This window comes from Pituophis catenifer, unplaced genomic scaffold (assembly GCF_029215685.1).
Source record: "Pituophis catenifer annectens isolate HBS135680 unplaced genomic scaffold, rPitCat1.0.hap2 SCAF_1, whole genome shotgun sequence".
NCBI lineage: Eukaryota > Metazoa > Chordata > Lepidosauria > Squamata > Colubridae > Pituophis > Pituophis catenifer.
In genome coordinates, this window is record NW_027256881.1 from 340,361,749 (window position 1) to 340,377,983 (window position 16,235).

At 43.0% G+C, this 16,235-nt stretch overlaps 1 protein-coding gene across 5 annotated transcripts; it reads left to right on the forward strand.

The window, feature by feature from the left end:
- The first annotated feature begins 9,575 nt into the window (after window positions 1-9,575).
- Window positions 9,576-14,701, forward strand: CIRBP (cold inducible RNA binding protein). 5 transcript variants are annotated; one of them, XM_070944359.1, is made up of 9 exons: window positions 9,576-9,683; window positions 10,663-10,772; window positions 10,952-11,058; window positions 11,337-11,475; window positions 11,562-11,646; window positions 11,752-11,819; window positions 12,252-13,686; window positions 14,289-14,380; window positions 14,572-14,701. In XM_070944359.1, the coding sequence occupies exons 2-7, from the start codon at window positions 10,670-10,672 to the stop codon at window positions 12,266-12,268; spliced, it is 519 nt and encodes a 172-aa protein (XP_070800460.1). In that variant the 5' UTR covers window positions 9,576-9,683; window positions 10,663-10,669; the 3' UTR covers window positions 12,269-13,686; window positions 14,289-14,380; window positions 14,572-14,701. The 5 variants fall into 5 exon arrangements, with proteins under 5 accessions (XP_070800460.1, XP_070800451.1, XP_070800469.1 ...); XM_070944350.1 differs by having other exon boundaries at window positions 12,252-14,380; XM_070944368.1 differs by lacking the exon at window positions 12,252-13,686.
- The last annotated feature ends 1,534 nt before the right edge of the window (window positions 14,702-16,235 follow it).

Below are 16,235 nucleotides of genomic sequence, written 5' to 3' on the forward strand. Positions count from 1 at the left end.
AGAAGTAGCCTGCAGTACTGCGTTTTAACCACTGCGCCACTGCTTAGGTGTCTTCTAGTACTTGAGGGGCTGTCACAGGGAAAAGGGGGAGGGGGAGTTATTCTCCAAAGCATCTGAAGGCAGGACAAGGAGTGGCAAGTAGAAAATCATCAAAGAATGATCCAACCAACAACTAAGGAGAAAATTCCTGACAGAACAATTAACTAGTGAAATGGCTTGCTTTCAGAAGTTGTGGGTGCTCCAACACTGGAAATTTTTAAGAAGAGATTGGACAGCCATTCGTCCAGAATGATATAGCGCACTGATGGCTAACCTTTTTGCCTCTGTGTGCCAAAAGTGGGGGGAGCACAGGGGGGTTATGCAAGCGTGTGCCCACACCCATCATTCAATGCGCCCCACTCACCCCCTGCGCATGCGCATGCGACACCGCCCCCCCCGCACTCCCCTCGGTTTTGGCATGTAATGGCATGGTGGGCCCAGTAGGCCTGTTTTTTTGCCCTCCCCAGGCTCCAGAGGCTTTCTAGGAGCCTGAGGAGGGTGAAAACAGCTTTCCCCATCCCCATGGAGGACCTCTGGAGGCCAGAAACGGCCCGTTTCCTGACTTCCAGTGGGCCCAGAAGGCCTGAAAATCAGGTGGCTGGCACATGCCTGCGTGCTGGAGCTGAGCTAGGGCAACACTCGTGTGCCCACAGATATGGCTCCACGTACCACATGTGGCACGCGTGCCATAGGTTCGCCATCATGGATCTAGGGTTTGAGTAGGGAGTTGGGCTAAAAGACCTCCAGTTCAATGGTGTAATGTAAAATTTGTTACTACCGGTTCTGTGGGCGTGGCTTGGTGGGCTTAGTAATGTGACTGGGTGGGCGTGGCCAACTTTTTTAAAAAAAACTTTTAAAACCATTTTTTCTACAACCTCTTCGGCCGAAGAGGTTGTAAAAAAATGGTTTTAAAAGCCTCTGCCGATCAGGCAACTCAGCTGGGATCGTCAGAGCCTTTTTAAAGCATTTTTTCTACAACCTCTTGAAGAGGTTGTAGAAAAAATGCTTTTAAAAGCCTCTGACAATCCCAGCTGAGCCGCGCAATCATCAGAGGTGTTTTTTTTACTTTTAAAAGCATTTTTTCGGCCAAAGAGGTTGTAGAAAAAATGCTTTTGAAAATAAAAAAAAAAGCCTCTGATGATTGCACAGCTCAGCTGGGCATGGGGGGGCAGGGATGTTTGCTACCAGTTCTCCGAACCACCCGCCACCATCGCTACCGGATGGGGTGATCCAGTCCGAACCGGGAGCATTTCAGCTTCTCTTCCAACCATTATTCTACATTCTATGATTAGAATTATAAGCTTAGGTATTAAGTAACTTTATATTTTTATTTGCTTAACTTATTCATTGCATTTATAGCCTATATATTTGTATTTTTGAAGGAGTTCAAAATGGTATATATATCTTCCTTATTTTATCCCCATGAATTTGTGGGACAGGTTAGGCTGAGAGTGATCAAAGGCTGAGCATTGGGCTCATGGCTAAGTGCAGTGATGGGTTGCTATCAGTTCACCCCGGATTGGGTAAACCGGTAGTGGCAGTGGGAGTCTCTGCCACCCGCCCGGATGTCTCTGCGCATGCGCAGAAGCTTCTGAGCATGTGCAGAAGCATCATGCGTGTGCGAGTGTGCCCGCCTGCCCACGAGCAAACCGGTAGCAGCCAAAATTGAAACCCACTACTGGCTAAGTGGGGAATAGCCCATATTTCTTCAATTAGGATCAGTGTTTTTAAGAATGAACAATTGTAGACTAATTACAGGTAGTCCTCAACTTACAACCGTTCATTTAGCAATTGTTCAAAGTTAAACAACATTGAAAAAGTGGGGAAAAAAGTCCTTACACTTATGACTGTCACAGCATTCCCATGATCAAAATTTGGATGCTTGGCAACTGACACGTATTTGCAACAATTGCTGCATTTTAGGGTCATGTAATTGTCATTTGTGACCTTCCCAGGCAGATTCTAACAAGCAAATTAATAGGGGAAGCTGGGTTCACTTAATGACTGCATGATTCCCTTAACTGCCGTGACTCACTTAACAACCGTGGCAAAAAAAGCTCATAAAATCTGGTGCAACTCACTTAACAATTGCTTTGCTTGGCAGCAGAAATTATGGTTCCAATTGTGGTCATAAGTCAAAGACTATTGATATGAACTTGACCCTAGGAAGGGTCAGGATAAATTTTAAACAAAATTGAATGGGATGGAAGGAATATGTTAAATAAAAAAAGGAGTGTCCCATATGTAAGAAGTAATTTGAAGGATGTTAAGGATTTGTTCAGTCACGTAGTAGAGATCCTCAACCCTGGGACCGCTGCTGGGCCATAGCCCATTTGGAATTGGGCTGTGGAAGTGCTGGGTGAGCACAAGTGTGCATGTGCTGCGAAGCTGCATTTGTGAAAGAGACACACATGCACACATGAAACCATATCCTGTCCCCCCCCCACACCGCTGCTGCCCCTCCACTGGTCTACCAAGCCAGAAAGGTTGGGGACCGCTGGTGTAGAGAGAATGAGCAAGGATTGAACTGCAAAACAAATATGTGAAAGAAGGATGAGCAAGTCTCAAGGAGAAGCAGAAGACCAAGAAATGCTGTTGATGGAGAGGCTTAAAAACAACATGCTGTTGAGTAGGAATTTAGGATCTTTTAAAGTAGTAATGGTGTTTGTGAAACTGCTAGATTAAAGCCTCTGGGATGTCTAGTTGCTGATGTTGTCATGGAGGATAAAAAATATCTGAAGCTGCAGAATTATAGCGGGAAAATGGCACATGAACAAATCTTGACACAAAGAAAGATGAAATGAATCAATGACATATTAACCTCTTAGCCGTCAGCAAATTGAAATGGATTGGAATTGGATATAAATCAATCAGAATAGAGCTGGAAGGGACCTTGGAGGTCTTCTAGTCTAGCCTCCTGCTCAAACAGGAGACCCCATATCAAGGGTGTCAAACTCGATTTCATTGAGGGCCAGATCAGCATTGTGGTTGTCCTCGGGGGCTGGGGGGGCATGGCCACAGTGGTCGTAGTTGACTGGGTACGGCCTAGGGGATGTGGCCATCTCTACGTTGTTTCTGTGTGGGGTGCCTCTGGGTGCTGGGCGGGGTTGGGGAGGGAATCCAGGGGTCTCCAGCGGGTGGGGCGGTGGGTGGGAGTCTTGTCCCGCAAAGTGAGGTGAAACAAGGCAGGGATTGGGGCAGCTGCTGCCAGAAACCATCGGCCACTGCGCGCTCGCCGCCCTTTGTGTGTGGGGGCTGAGGGTTTCCAGCAGCAGCTGCCCCACACCCTGCCTCGCCTCACCTCATCCCGCTTCCACAATAGTCTCTGGATCCACTGTGTGCCCCACTTCTAGGTTCAAATCCGCTGCCCCCATAACCTCTGTTTTCAAAACCTGGAAGAGTCCTCGACATCACCCAAAGAGGAAATAAATAATTAAAATATAACCTTTGATTGTGATTATCTGCGTTTTTAAAAAAAATCTTGTTCTTTTTTTGTCCTGCAATCAATGTGGCCTCTACAAGTGCAAGAAAACAAACTATGCTTGGAAAACATCTGATGCAGTCTCCTCTTGTTAGCATCTTATTCTGAATTTAAGAGTCTTATCATGGCTCCTCTCTGCCAAAATCAGCAGAAAAGATACTACAAATAGTGGTATTCACCCTTCAGGGCCCCCAGCGTTTCCATACCAGACCAGGTGCTGGCGCCAGGGCTCTGCATCTTCCCTCCTCCTTCATATGCCAGCTGGCTGGGTGGTCATGTGGGAAGCCCTAATCCTTGGAATCCTGGAATCCCGCCTCACCCAGATTTCCTGTAGCTATTCTATAATCAGGAAGAGGCGGCCAGATGGATTTGCTCAATCAGAGGCAGCCCGAGGCATCTTTTTGTCCCTTTGAAACCACAATTGACCGTTCTGTTTCCTGTCCCTGGTCCGCTTATCTTCCTCTCTCCTCCTTTTGCACACTGCTAATTATGTCTATACATTAATTTATGCAGAGCAGGGAGGAAAGGATCCCTTTAAAGGCTACCCCTTCTCTTTCTCCCATTAGCTGTTCTACCCCAGCTTTCATACTAGAATGGAGAAGGAAGAGAAAACATTCCAGTCCCTTAACTTCAAATGGACAATGGGTGGCTTTTTTATGGAAATAGCTCAGAAGCAGGCTGGATCACATAAGGGATACCCAAATAATGCAGATTCCTTTCCCCTCCCCCAAAGTTTTTTATTTTTATTTCTCATAAACACATTTATATGTACAGTCATTTATTCATCTTTTTTCATTCATCTTATCTTTTAACTTTAATTTTTAATTTTTACTTTTTCGGGGCTGCTCTTTTACCATTTACCTTTACCCCAACCTTTCTTCTTCTCCTGCCCTTCTCTTCCTTCCTCTTTCTCCTCCTACTTTCTTCATTCTTCCTCTCCTTCTCTTTCCTACTTCCCCTTCCCTTCCCCCACTCCTCTCTTCTTCCCCACTTCTAACCTTCTACTCCTCTTTCCCCTCCCTTTTCTTCCTCTCCTTTTCCCTTTCTTCTTTCTCCTCTCCTCTCCCTTCCTCTCTCTCTACTCCTTCCCCTCTCTCTTGTTGTTTCCCTTTTCAATTCAATCTAAAGTGGTATTCGAGCAGCCCCGATTTTCTATTTATCTTTATTCTTATTTCAATTTCTTATTTGATTAATATTTATTTTTATTTCATAATTTGTGTACATTTTTATATCTCACTTTTTTCTCTTTTAAATCTCCCCCCCCCTTTTCTCCTTTTACTTGGCATCACCTGGGTATCTATTTTAATGCAGATTCCTATCTTTCTTTTAAATTAGCCTTTTGTTAAGTAGCACAAAGACAATGTTTACCTTTGGAAGCAAAATTGCAGCTGAAGGACAGTTTCCGGGATGCCTGGAACTGGCTTTGCTGGCTTGCCTCTCTAGCCATTGTATCCTATTTACCTGAAAAAAAGAATTTATTTTTTCTCAAAGAACTAACACTATAATCCAGAGGATTGTTTAAGATTCCCAGAAAACTGGCTGGATTGAGCTAAAAACAAAAGGCCAAACTCTTTGTAGTTTTCAGTGTCACACGGGATGTAAGGGAAACAGAATCACTGGACTGTTTTAGCACAAATGGAGGGTTTAACATATTGTGGGAAGCGGGTGGATAGGAAGGGAGTCTGAAAACCTCTCAATCTAGAAAAATCTGTATTATAAATGAAGAAGAATATATCAGTATCCAATACTGTTTTGTTGCTATGTTGTTTTTAAATGTTTTTAAAACCTGCTGGCCACCCAGAATTGTTACAATGAGATAGGTGGGTATATAAATTGAACACATAAATATAAGTAGTCCTTGACTTATGACCACAATTGAGCCCAAAATGTATGTTGCTGAGTGAGAAATTTGTTAAGCGAGTTTTATCCCATTTTACAACTTCTCTTGCCCAGTGGTGAAATCTAAATTTTGTTATTACTGGTTCTGTGGGTGTGGCTTGGTGGTGGTGGGGTAATATGACTGAGTGAGCGTGGCCAACTTTTTTTTTTTTAACTTTTAAAACCATTTTTCTACCATCTCTTTGGCTGAAGAAGTTGTTAAAAAAATGCTTTTAAAGCCTCTGACGATCCTACCTGACTTGCCTGATCGGCAGAGGCTTTGTTTTTACTTTTAAAAGCATTTTTTCTATAACCTCTTTGGCTGAAGAGGTTGTAGAAAAAATGCTTTTAAAAATTAAAAAAAAGCTCTGATGATTGTGCGGCTCAACTGGGCAATGGGGGGGGGGCAGGGATTTTTGCTACCGGTTCTCCGAACCACCCGCCTCCATCGCTACCAGTTCGGGCGATCCGGTCCGAACCGGGAGCACTTCACCCCTGCTCTTGCCACATTTGTTAAGTAAATCATTGCAATTGTTAGGTTAGTAACATGGTTGTTAAGTGAACCTGGCTTCCCCATTGACTTTGCTTGTCAGAAGGTCACAAAAGGGGATTACATGATCTTAGGACACTGAAACTGTCATACATATGAACCAGTTGTCAAGCGTCTGAATGTAAATCACAGGACCACGGGGATGCTGCAATGGTCATAAGTATGAAAAATGGTCTCAAGTCACTTTTTTCAGTGCCGCTGTAACTTTGAACAGTCACTAAAGCGAACTGTTGAAAATCGAGGACTGCCTGTATTATAGAGTTATTTGAACTACTGGTGTTCCAGTTTCCTGGAGGTTCAGGTGAATATTATAGACAAAATCACACTTCTAGGGTTATATTTCTAAAGTCGAGGCATATTTAATGCTGGTGGATTCTTACAAATGCACAAATAACTGTTCATTTGTTAGACCAAACATCAAACAGTAGGATTCTAAAAAGCAGAGATGCGGCTACTTATAATACGGTAGTTTTTCTACACATTTGCCATTGTACCTTTAAAACTTTAGCACAGGGGTTTTTTGTATAGGGCCCACTGTGTAATCTAGCCTAGGAAAAGAGCTTCTAGAGCAGTGATGGCTAACCTTTTTTTCCTCGGGTGCCAAAAGTGCGTGTGCATGTGATAGCGCGCATATGTGTGCCCAGACCCATTATCCAATGCCCCCCATTCACGTCCCGCCCCCTGCGCAAGTGCGTGCAATCCTACTGTGCTACCGAGGGGTGGGTTCTACTTGTCTTTATTACCGGTTCGCAACGGGATCGTTTGCTTTGCTGCACGTGCGCCTTACTTCTACGCATGCACAGAAGCTTCTGCGCATGCGCAGATTGCCGATGAAGACATCCGGGGTAGTGGGTGGGGCCTCCCGCAGGTTTTACTGCTGGTTCCTGTGAACCGGACCGAACTGGGGGCAACCCACCACTGGCGCTGTCCTGCCCCCCTGTGCAGGTGCGTGCGACCCCCCCCTGCGCTCCCCCACTCCCCCTTGCATGTGTGTGCGAATCCCCCCGTGCCTTGTTTTGGGCCTAGCAGGCCTCCCTGAAGCCTCAGGAGGCTGGAAACGGCCTGTTTCCTGACTTTCTGTAGGCCCATTTTTCGCCCTCCCAGAACCTCCACGCGACCCCTGTGCTTACCTGGCATCCAAAACGGGCTGCGTGGAGACTCCTGGGAGGGGAGGGGCGGCATGGGCATGTGCACACGTCTCCCGCATGCATGGCAGAGACGAAAATCAGCTGACCGGCGGGAGGCACGCACACATGTGCGGTGGAGGTGATCTACAGTGACGACTCGCGTGCCCGCAGAAATGGATGCGTGTGCCACCTGTGGCACACATGCTATAGGTTCGCCATCACGGTTCTAGAGTAATGTTCCTGACCCTTGGCAACTTTAAGATATATGGACTTCAACCAGAGAGTGGCAAAGTGATTCTTGGTGCACCCCTTAACTCAATGATCTGTGCTAAAGAAATGTTTTGGACCTCAGTGCCAAGGGAGAGAAGTGATATCAGATGCCTCATGACACAAATAACATCCGTCAGTAGACATCGATTAGATGTGAGAAAAGACAGACCCTCTTAAAATATATTGCGTTCTCTCCTTTCCCATCACAATTCATTTAATTCACCTCAAAGGGCTGTTGTTGTGAAGAAAAGAGCACGAAGGAGTATTAGGAATATTTGATTTATTTATAAGAGTAATAAAGTTGGGATAAAAAATCGAATATATCAAACAACACTGGCAGCATTCAAGGACTTCAGAATACCACTCTAATGTCTGAAGGGATAGTTTTTGTGCATTGAACGAAAGGGCTTTTGCCAGAGGTGAAATCTACTTACCTTCCCTACCGGTTTGGCAGTGTGTGTGCGCCATCATCACATCCAATTTTAGATTTATGACTGTATGACGGTAATTTTGTTACTTGTATCCTTACGATTTATATCGATATTGTTTCCTGATTGCTTATTTGTACCCTATGATTATCATTAAGTGTTGTATCTTATGATTCTTGATGAGCCTTGCACTGTTGCCAAACCACATGCCGCTGCCACTACTGATTTGCCCAATCCGGAGTGAACTGGTAGCATTTCACCCCTGGCTTTTGCTGAAAAAAACAAACAAACCATGATTTTCACCTTTCATGGGAGGGAAAGGAATGACTTCATATATATGATGTCCTCATCCACGTTAAATATGCCTCATGTACACAATGATGTCCTGAGACACCTGAAGCTATCATGGCTTGAACTGAATAACGGACTGTTTGTTGGAAGGGAACCTTTAAAGGTCTTCTAGTCCAACCCCCTACTCAAGGAGATGCTATACCATTTCAGACAAATGGTAGTCCCATCTTTTCTCGAAAACCTCCAGTGTTGCAGCACCCACAATTGTTGTTGGCAAACCATTCCACTGATTTAATTGTTCTGTCAGGAAATTTTTCTTTCGTTTGTTTTCTTTTCTTTAATGAACTTCCACCTGTTACTTATTTCTTCAGGTGCTTTGGAGAATGGATTGTCCTCCTCTTCTGTGTGGCAGCCCCTCAAATATTGGAAGACTGGTTATCATGTCCTTCTCTTTGTTAGGCATCCCTAGTTCCCTCAACCATTCGTCATAAAATTTAGTTTCCAGGCTCCTAATCATCTTTGTTGCTTTTCTCAACCTCTTTTTTAAAATTGTGGTGACCAGAACTGGACACAGCATTCCAAGTGTGGTCTCACTAAAGCAGTATATAGCGATACTAATACTTCTTCAGATCTTGGTACTATTCCTGTGAATGCAGCCTAGGTTTTCATTGGCATTTTTGGCAGCTGCCAACAGGTAGGAAGCCATCGTTGTAGGCCAGTTAACACAGCTATAGGGTTAGGGGCCAGCTGGGATGGGCTCCTAGGTGGAATATTAAGTCAAAATGAGCCATGTGGGTTTCATCGGAGTGCCTTGAATTCAGCTATTGGGTTTGGGTTGCAAATTGGCCGCTACCAAGACGGTTATAAATCGCTTTGGAGGCATGGCTGAAGGGATTGTCCTCCCTCCCCCACAGTAAAATGCATTAGGGGTGGTTTAACAGTTTATAACGGCTATATTTTTATTGTTAAGTGTAGGTTGGTGAGGTGTCTTCACACGATGGACTGAGGTCTCCAGGGCCGCGAACATTCTCCAAAATGGCGCTCGACTCCCGCCTTTCCCCTCCCCCACCCCAGTCGAAGCAGTCCTCTTTGTCTACTGCGGCAAAGCGCCGCCGCATTGCTGACAAGGGCGGGAAAGTAGGTCGTTGGTGCCACGCCCACTTTTCCCCTGGCTACCATTTACTGCAGCTGTTGAGGGAGAGGATGTTAACCAATCAGCTTGCGAAAGGCGAATTGGGGCGGCTTGTTGCCCTTACCAACCGTTTGTATTAGTCTTCGTTCACCCAATCACGACTTTCTTTTTGTGACTCATGGGGTCACGTGACAAAGAGCAGACGAGGGGGCTTTTTTCTTTCACTACCTCATCTCCTCTTTGCTTCTTTATGAATATTTAATAAGAAAGTAACCAATGGGAAGCGTTCTTTCTGGTTACCTCATGCCTACGGAACGTGCGGAGTGAAGAGTTGGGCCCGTTTTACAAAGCGAGTTTATCTGCATATTCATGAGATAGGCGGTCCTCATAGAAGGTATATAAGGAGAAGCGCGCGCAAACTGCCCCGTAGTTCGCGCTGGGACTTCGAGGGTTATACTTTGATTTGTGCCGCCGCTAAACTACATTGGTAAGGGGGTCGCGCGTGGTGGTCGTAAAGGAAAAGCGTACGAGAAAAATGATGTAAATAGACGCAAAACGAAGACGGAAGTCGGAAAATAAATTTTAATTAATATAATTGGGGCAGGTGGTGGATATGGTAAAATATAGGTAAGGTGGTTATTTAAGTGCGAGAATTTTTGTTTCTAGCTGGTAGTGAGTTGTATGGTGGTCTGCGGAAAAGACAAAATGGTTTCCAACCGGCTTTTCGGGCAAACCTCAAAATGGCGTCTAAAAGGAACGATGGATAACGGAAGCGCATGCGCGGAAAAGCGGGCTGGTGAAAGATTTTATCTGCGCATGCGCTTCAGTTACCGCGCGCCCTCTGCTGGAGAACTGGTGCCCGGCGCGCATGCGCGGAAAGGGTACCGTTATTTTTTGAGGTTAGATTGACGGGATATATAAATACAATTAAATACGAAACCAGACTGTATGACGCATGACTAAATGTTATTCCTTTGCAACTTTTACGTGGAATATTTAAATATATTAACATTTGCATGTGTATTCTGCATTAATCGTCAATTTTATTTATAGCCAAATAGCTTCATTTTCCCAAGTTTTAATGTTTTTGACACGATAGTGCATTGCAGCTCTTAATAAATCGATCTTCCGAGTACTTCAAGTAAACTTAAAAGGTGCTCATAGCTACAGAACTACGTGTTTGTTTAAAGTGTCAAAACAAGGAAAACAAAGTTGAGGAATTTTTTAAAAAATACATGGTGTAGCTTGACACTCATTTTTCACAAAACATTGTCAGTATTTGCTTACCCAAGATTTAAATACAAATTTGCTGGTTAATAGGAATTACGTCATTTTTGTATGAATGACCAAAATTTGATCCAACCGAAAATGGAAAGGTCTTTACTGGGCTTGGATTTCAAAACAATGTGCTTTTGCTATGTCCCTCCTTTGGTGAATACTAAAATCGACTTTGATTTCTTTTGCAGAAAAGAAATGGCATCCGATGAGGGAAAATTATTTGTTGGTGGACTCAGTTTTGAAACCAATGAACAATCACTTGAGCAAGTGTTTTCTAAATATGGACAGATATCTGAAGGTAAAAAAAAAAGCCCTAATATCCTTACTTATACTGCTGGAACTTTATAGAAGATGGTTTCTCTTTTGAAAATCCAAGGGTGTTTAGCCATACAGAAATTTTGTTCTTATGGTAACATTTGTCACATGGAAATTTTATGAGAATAAAGTTAAACACACCTCCTCTTCTCTTCTCTATAGTTGTCGTTGTAAAAGACAGAGAAACACAGAGATCCAGAGGGTTTGGCTTTGTAACTTTTGAGAACATTGATGATGCAAAAGATGCAATGATGGCCATGAATGGGAAGGTGAGGAATTCTTACTCTCACTTTTAGCAAGCAAGGGAGACAACATTTTCTATGTTGAATAGATCCATAGACTTCGTGATTGGTTAATGTTTCATATTTACTATTGATTAAAAACCCTTTTTTAAATTACCACATAGATAATTTCTGTAGACACAGCAAGATTGATTCATAATCATTGTCATTTGATACGAAAACTGGTGTTAGTAAAAACTAATATTAACCTGCAGAAAAGAGGCTTGTGAACCACCCTGTTGATTTAAAGTTTCATTGTTTTTTAGTCTGTTGATGGCCGCCAGATCAGAGTTGATCAAGCAGGCAAGTCCTCTGAAAACCGGTCTCGTGGATATAGAGGGGGATCAGCTGGAGGCAGAGGCTTTTTCCGTGGAGGCCGAAGTAGAGGCCGTGGATTTTCTAGAGGTGAGGTTTTGTTTTCCAGTAATTTGTAGCATCTGATTTGGAGTTGGTTGAATTTATTTCAATGTTTGCATTGTTCTCTCTTCCAGGATCTGGAGACAGAGGTTATGGGGGCAGCAGATTTGAATCTAGAAGTGGGGGATACAGTGGATCCAGAGACTATTATGGAAGCAGGTAATGTACCTGACAAGTGAGATGCAGTGTAATCTGGAAGTCCTGCGTACTTTGTAGTTACTGACATGCTTAGTGAACCTGTTGCCTTCTTTCTGCCTTCCTTAGCAGAAGTCAAGGAAGCTATGGAGACAGGCCTTCCGGAGGATCCTATAGAGACAGTTATGACAGTTACGGTAAGTCTTAAGTCACGAGGGAAGGCGGATGTGCTGACATGGGAATGTATGGAGCCACTCTTGATCTTGCAGTGACAACTTTGGAAATACTTTAAGGTTTGCTTGGAGCTTTTGCTGGCAGCCTTTCTCTACCCGTGAGAGGCACCACTCCTTTGGCAGGCCCTAAGCACTTGTGCCACGGAAAAGCAAAAATCCTCATTTAATGCATGTGTAGCTCTAGTTGGATCCAAAGGCAAAGCATCCATAACTAGTTTTCTGAAGCTGAAAAGAACACCCAGAATCCTCAAGGCCAGAAGGAAAAAATACAAAATGGGTGGGACGAGATAGCAAGCTAGTGTTTGAAGTGCTTGGCAAACAAGTAGGGGAGGAAAAATTGCTGGAACTTGTCTGTGCTTCAGTGCCTTTACAACTCTGCCTGCTTCTTGTCCTCAGCTACACACAACGAATAAAAAACCTTCCTGGCTCAAGATCGTCCTTCCATTGGCTGTATTTATAAAGATTTTTGGAGCTTCGCTGAAATCGTTCTTGTGTAGTCATCTCCTTTGTATTCTCACTTTTGTAGTAAACTCGCAATTCTGATCTTGTGAATAACACAGCCTTGACAGCTTCTAATATGTAATGGTCTGTTCAGACTCAAAGAAAGCGTTGGGTTTTTCTCGAGTGTTTTAATTTTTTAAAGCACTTAAGATTTTAGTTCATTTGTGAGCAAAGGCGTGTATGTGTTTTAGTTTTTTTGTGTTTTTTTTAAAAAAGAAAAGACCGGAAGGTTTGGGGCCCCATATCTGTTTTTCATTTGAGCAAGAAAGGACCTTAATTGTTCAGTAGAAGCTGAGCAAGCTGTGAACTCTTTTTGTTTAGTCAATCGTTTTTGTTAAAAATTTAATCAACCTTTAGTGTAGCAAGGTACTGTAGCCTGGGTATGAATATTAAAAGGCAACCCACCTTGATATATCTAAAGAAATAATTTTGCTTGTATGTTCAACCTGCATTAAGAGACTTTAACTTGTATGCCATAAAATTTAACCCAGAGAGACTCCGCAGATTTTACTACCCAAAGGGTTCATTGGAAAAATGTTTGTTTCTATTGTCCTTTTTTTACTGAAAGAAAGTATGCCTAATTCAATTGTTGTAACTTTGAAGTGGTGAAAAAGGATTTCTTGTACAGTTTTCTTTGGCTTCACGAAGCCTATTAAAAGTCCATCTGAAAAAAAAATCTGCTCTTGAAATGTTACATCTTGCTGCACAACACAAGTCTGGATGAACGTTGAAACTGTACAATTAGATAGGAACGAAATAGTAAGTGGAAGGCTATAACTGAGGGAGAAAATCAGGCCCCACATTTCTTGTGAACAAAAATGTAAACAATCCTAATGCTGTACTTTATTAGGCCTAATGACATCAATCTGGCTGAGGATGAGTGAAACAAAAGTACTGGAAGGACCTCACAAATTTTACCCTTAAATCACTTAGCTTTGGCTGGAATTTGTTCCAACCTTTGAAAGAAATTAGATTTCACTCATTGCTATTTTAATATGCTATTAGCAGAGTAAGATGGGTAGCTCCATACTAATTAAAACAAAAACTATAGCTTATTAACTGAAAACCAGCCAAACATTTAGCTAGCCCATAATGGAGTCTCTTGTTAACTGGGTCAGCTGCCACTAGTCAGTGTTCCAAGGCCAAAAATTGTGACCTAATTTAGCTAGCTTTGTCGTTGCCTTTTAAGTTCTAAGAATTTTCTGCTAGCATATGGAAAACTGCAGTGCCTTGGCGAAAAAGAAGTGTTGTGCCTCCAACAGAGAGAACCTCTGAGACGAAAGCTGCTCTCTTGGCTAGTTCATATGTGGGGATAGTCCTGTAATTCGAGGTAACTCTTTTCCTCATGTCCGCATCCTTCCTCCTGTTGAGAGCTCATATATATATATATATATAATTTATTTTTGGAAAGCCTGTTAACCTATGTGAACCACATTTTTTTCTGCCAACCTTGTTCAGCTAAAGCATTTTTTAATTTTTTAAAATTCTTCCTTACGATGAGTCTTTGGCTTTTATGGCATAACTTTGCTGTGGGTCAGAAGGGGGCATACGTGCAGCCATCTCTTTGCCAGTAGAGTTAGATGAAAGATGGGGAGCTGATTTCTGCTCATCTCTGGAAATTCTTAAGATTAAGTCACGTAACCTTAATGTTCTTTGCCATCTTGTTTGCATTTTAACTTTTTCCCCATAGCCCACACTGTTCTTAAGCAGCCATTATCAACCGTGACTAACTGCTTTTTGAGGGATCAGGTGCCATTGGCCGGTCCGAGGGAAGCGTCTTGGAACAGTTGGCCCAAGCTGGGTTCTTGTGTTACCTTTGTGGAAACCCTTTGTAGGAAACGCTGCTTGTCTTTGTTGAAGGGTGGGCAGGGTAGAAATTGTAGCATTTGCTCGGTGGATACAATTTTTTGTAACACAAATTTGTCTTGGCAGGTTGATGGAAGAAACGGACACTTGAGCCGGAAATGGATGTTTCAACGCTGAGGACCAAAGTCTTTAACTGAAACCGTCAGCTTTGCACACAGGTATTGGTCTTGTGCAAGGTTTCTCTGGCTCCTTGGTTGCTATGGCAGAAAAACTACAGGAGTGGCTGCTTTTAGCTACCTTTAAAGGAAAAGCCCTCTTTAATTTCAATTCCAAAATTGAATTAATTCAAAATTAATTGAATCTAACAATGTAGAATCAGATTTTAATACTTTTTTGCTCAATCTTTCAGCTGCATGTTTCTTGGAAGAGGATGGAGGAGGATCATGACAATTCTGAAGGAAAACAGGATTGTGAATTAGAATGCTCTGAATGATCCAAGAGGACATGTACAGAACTTAATAAAACAATAGGGCTAAAAACTTGGGTGGTGTGAATGTTTATAATTGTGAGGATAATACTTTAAGATAAGACTGAAGAAATTCAGTCCTGTATTCCCTTTTTGCAGACCTGTCAAACTGGTGACCCACACAGGCCACGCCCATCCCGGCTCCACAAAGGCAAACATCACGAATATGGCCCGCGATGCAATCGGGTTTAATACCCCTGCCTTTTTGCATGAAAGCCAGCTGGGTAACTCCCTCAGCCCAATCCACCTCATCACCTAGGCTGGCTGTGAGAGAAATAGGAACATACGTTTGCCACTTTGAATTATTTACAAAGGTGTGTGTGTGTGGGGGATTAAATTATATATTTGGTACTAAGTAGAAATTGAACATACGTTGATAAGGGGGAGAGCAAATGAGTCCCACAAGTACCCTTTTTGCTTAGAGTTGACTATCTCCCAAATGAGACATGGCAAAATGCAGTTAGGTAGCCAGTTTTACAGTAATATCTTTCTCCCAGTTTAACATAAGCTAATGTATTGAAAGATTTACATATTAATACAGAATTAAGTCAGTGTTCTTGGTTTAGTTTATAACAACCTAGTACATTAAGTTGAAGTTACTTTTCATTGTTTATTTTCTGCAGAATAGTTAAGCATTCCTCAATTTACAGAGCTTTAGCTTTTTTTTAAAAAAAAAACATGTTCAAGTCACTCTCACACAGTGGTGGGTTCCTCCCGGTTCAGCTGAGCTGGTAGCGGTGATGATATGACGTCACCAAACCAGTTCTCTCTGTCCGGGAGCTGGGCCCTCCCACCTGCCCCCACATTATTCTTAACTTTTATTTCTTTTTTTAGCCCAGCTGATAGGTGCGGCAGAGTGGATTGCCGTACCACAGCTGGGCAGATTCCTAATGTGCTTGCGCTGCAATGGTACACAAAGCGCGTGCACGAAGAAAACCGGTAGTAAAGCCAGTTAGAACCCACCACTGCTCCCACATTTAATATAGAAAGCTTATCTTGTTTGTGGGAAGCCATAATAAGAAAGTACTGCTCAAAGACTGGCTTTGGAAGTATAGCATTCAGTTCCCCCCTCAACAGGTTGAGAAACAATTTTGGCAGCATATGAAATCAGTTATATGCTCCTTTAAACAAAGCTGGCTCAACCTAAATAATGGAGTTGAAGAACAGGTGGAGAAGCAGCCCATGAGGATCCTAGTTTGTCCCTGTGAAATGAGCTGCAGAGCTAAGTGTCCAACAGATGGGTGCCATGTCTGCAGCTTCTGAGGAAAGGTTATAGGAAATATGGCGGACTAGTTGGAGAGGGGGAAAACCCTTTCACCAGCAGATCAAACAAGCTGGCTTTCATGGGGTCAGGCTTTGTGGCTAGCTATAGCTTGCATAGTTTTGCAAAAATGCAGCTGAGCATTTCCATGAGGCTGTTGGTCTCATTGGTGCTTAAAGAATTACATAACTAGGTTTGGAATTGCAGGTTGATAAGGTAAACTTTTACTGATGAAAGAACAAGGTGTTCAGAGGCCCTCAACCTCCTGTGTAATGGGGTGCTTTGT

Coding starts and splice junctions, on each gene's coding strand:
- CIRBP (XM_070944350.1), top strand. CDS start 10,670: ATGGCATCCGATGAGGGAAAATTATTTGTTGGTGGACTCAGTTTTGAA. Junction 10,773..10,951: donor ATATGGACAGATATCTGAAG/GTAAAAAAAAAA, acceptor TCTTCTCTATAG/TTGTCGTTGTAAAAGACAGA. Junction 11,647..11,751: donor AGAGACTATTATGGAAGCAG/GTAATGTACCTG, acceptor TGCCTTCCTTAG/CAGAAGTCAAGGAAGCTATG.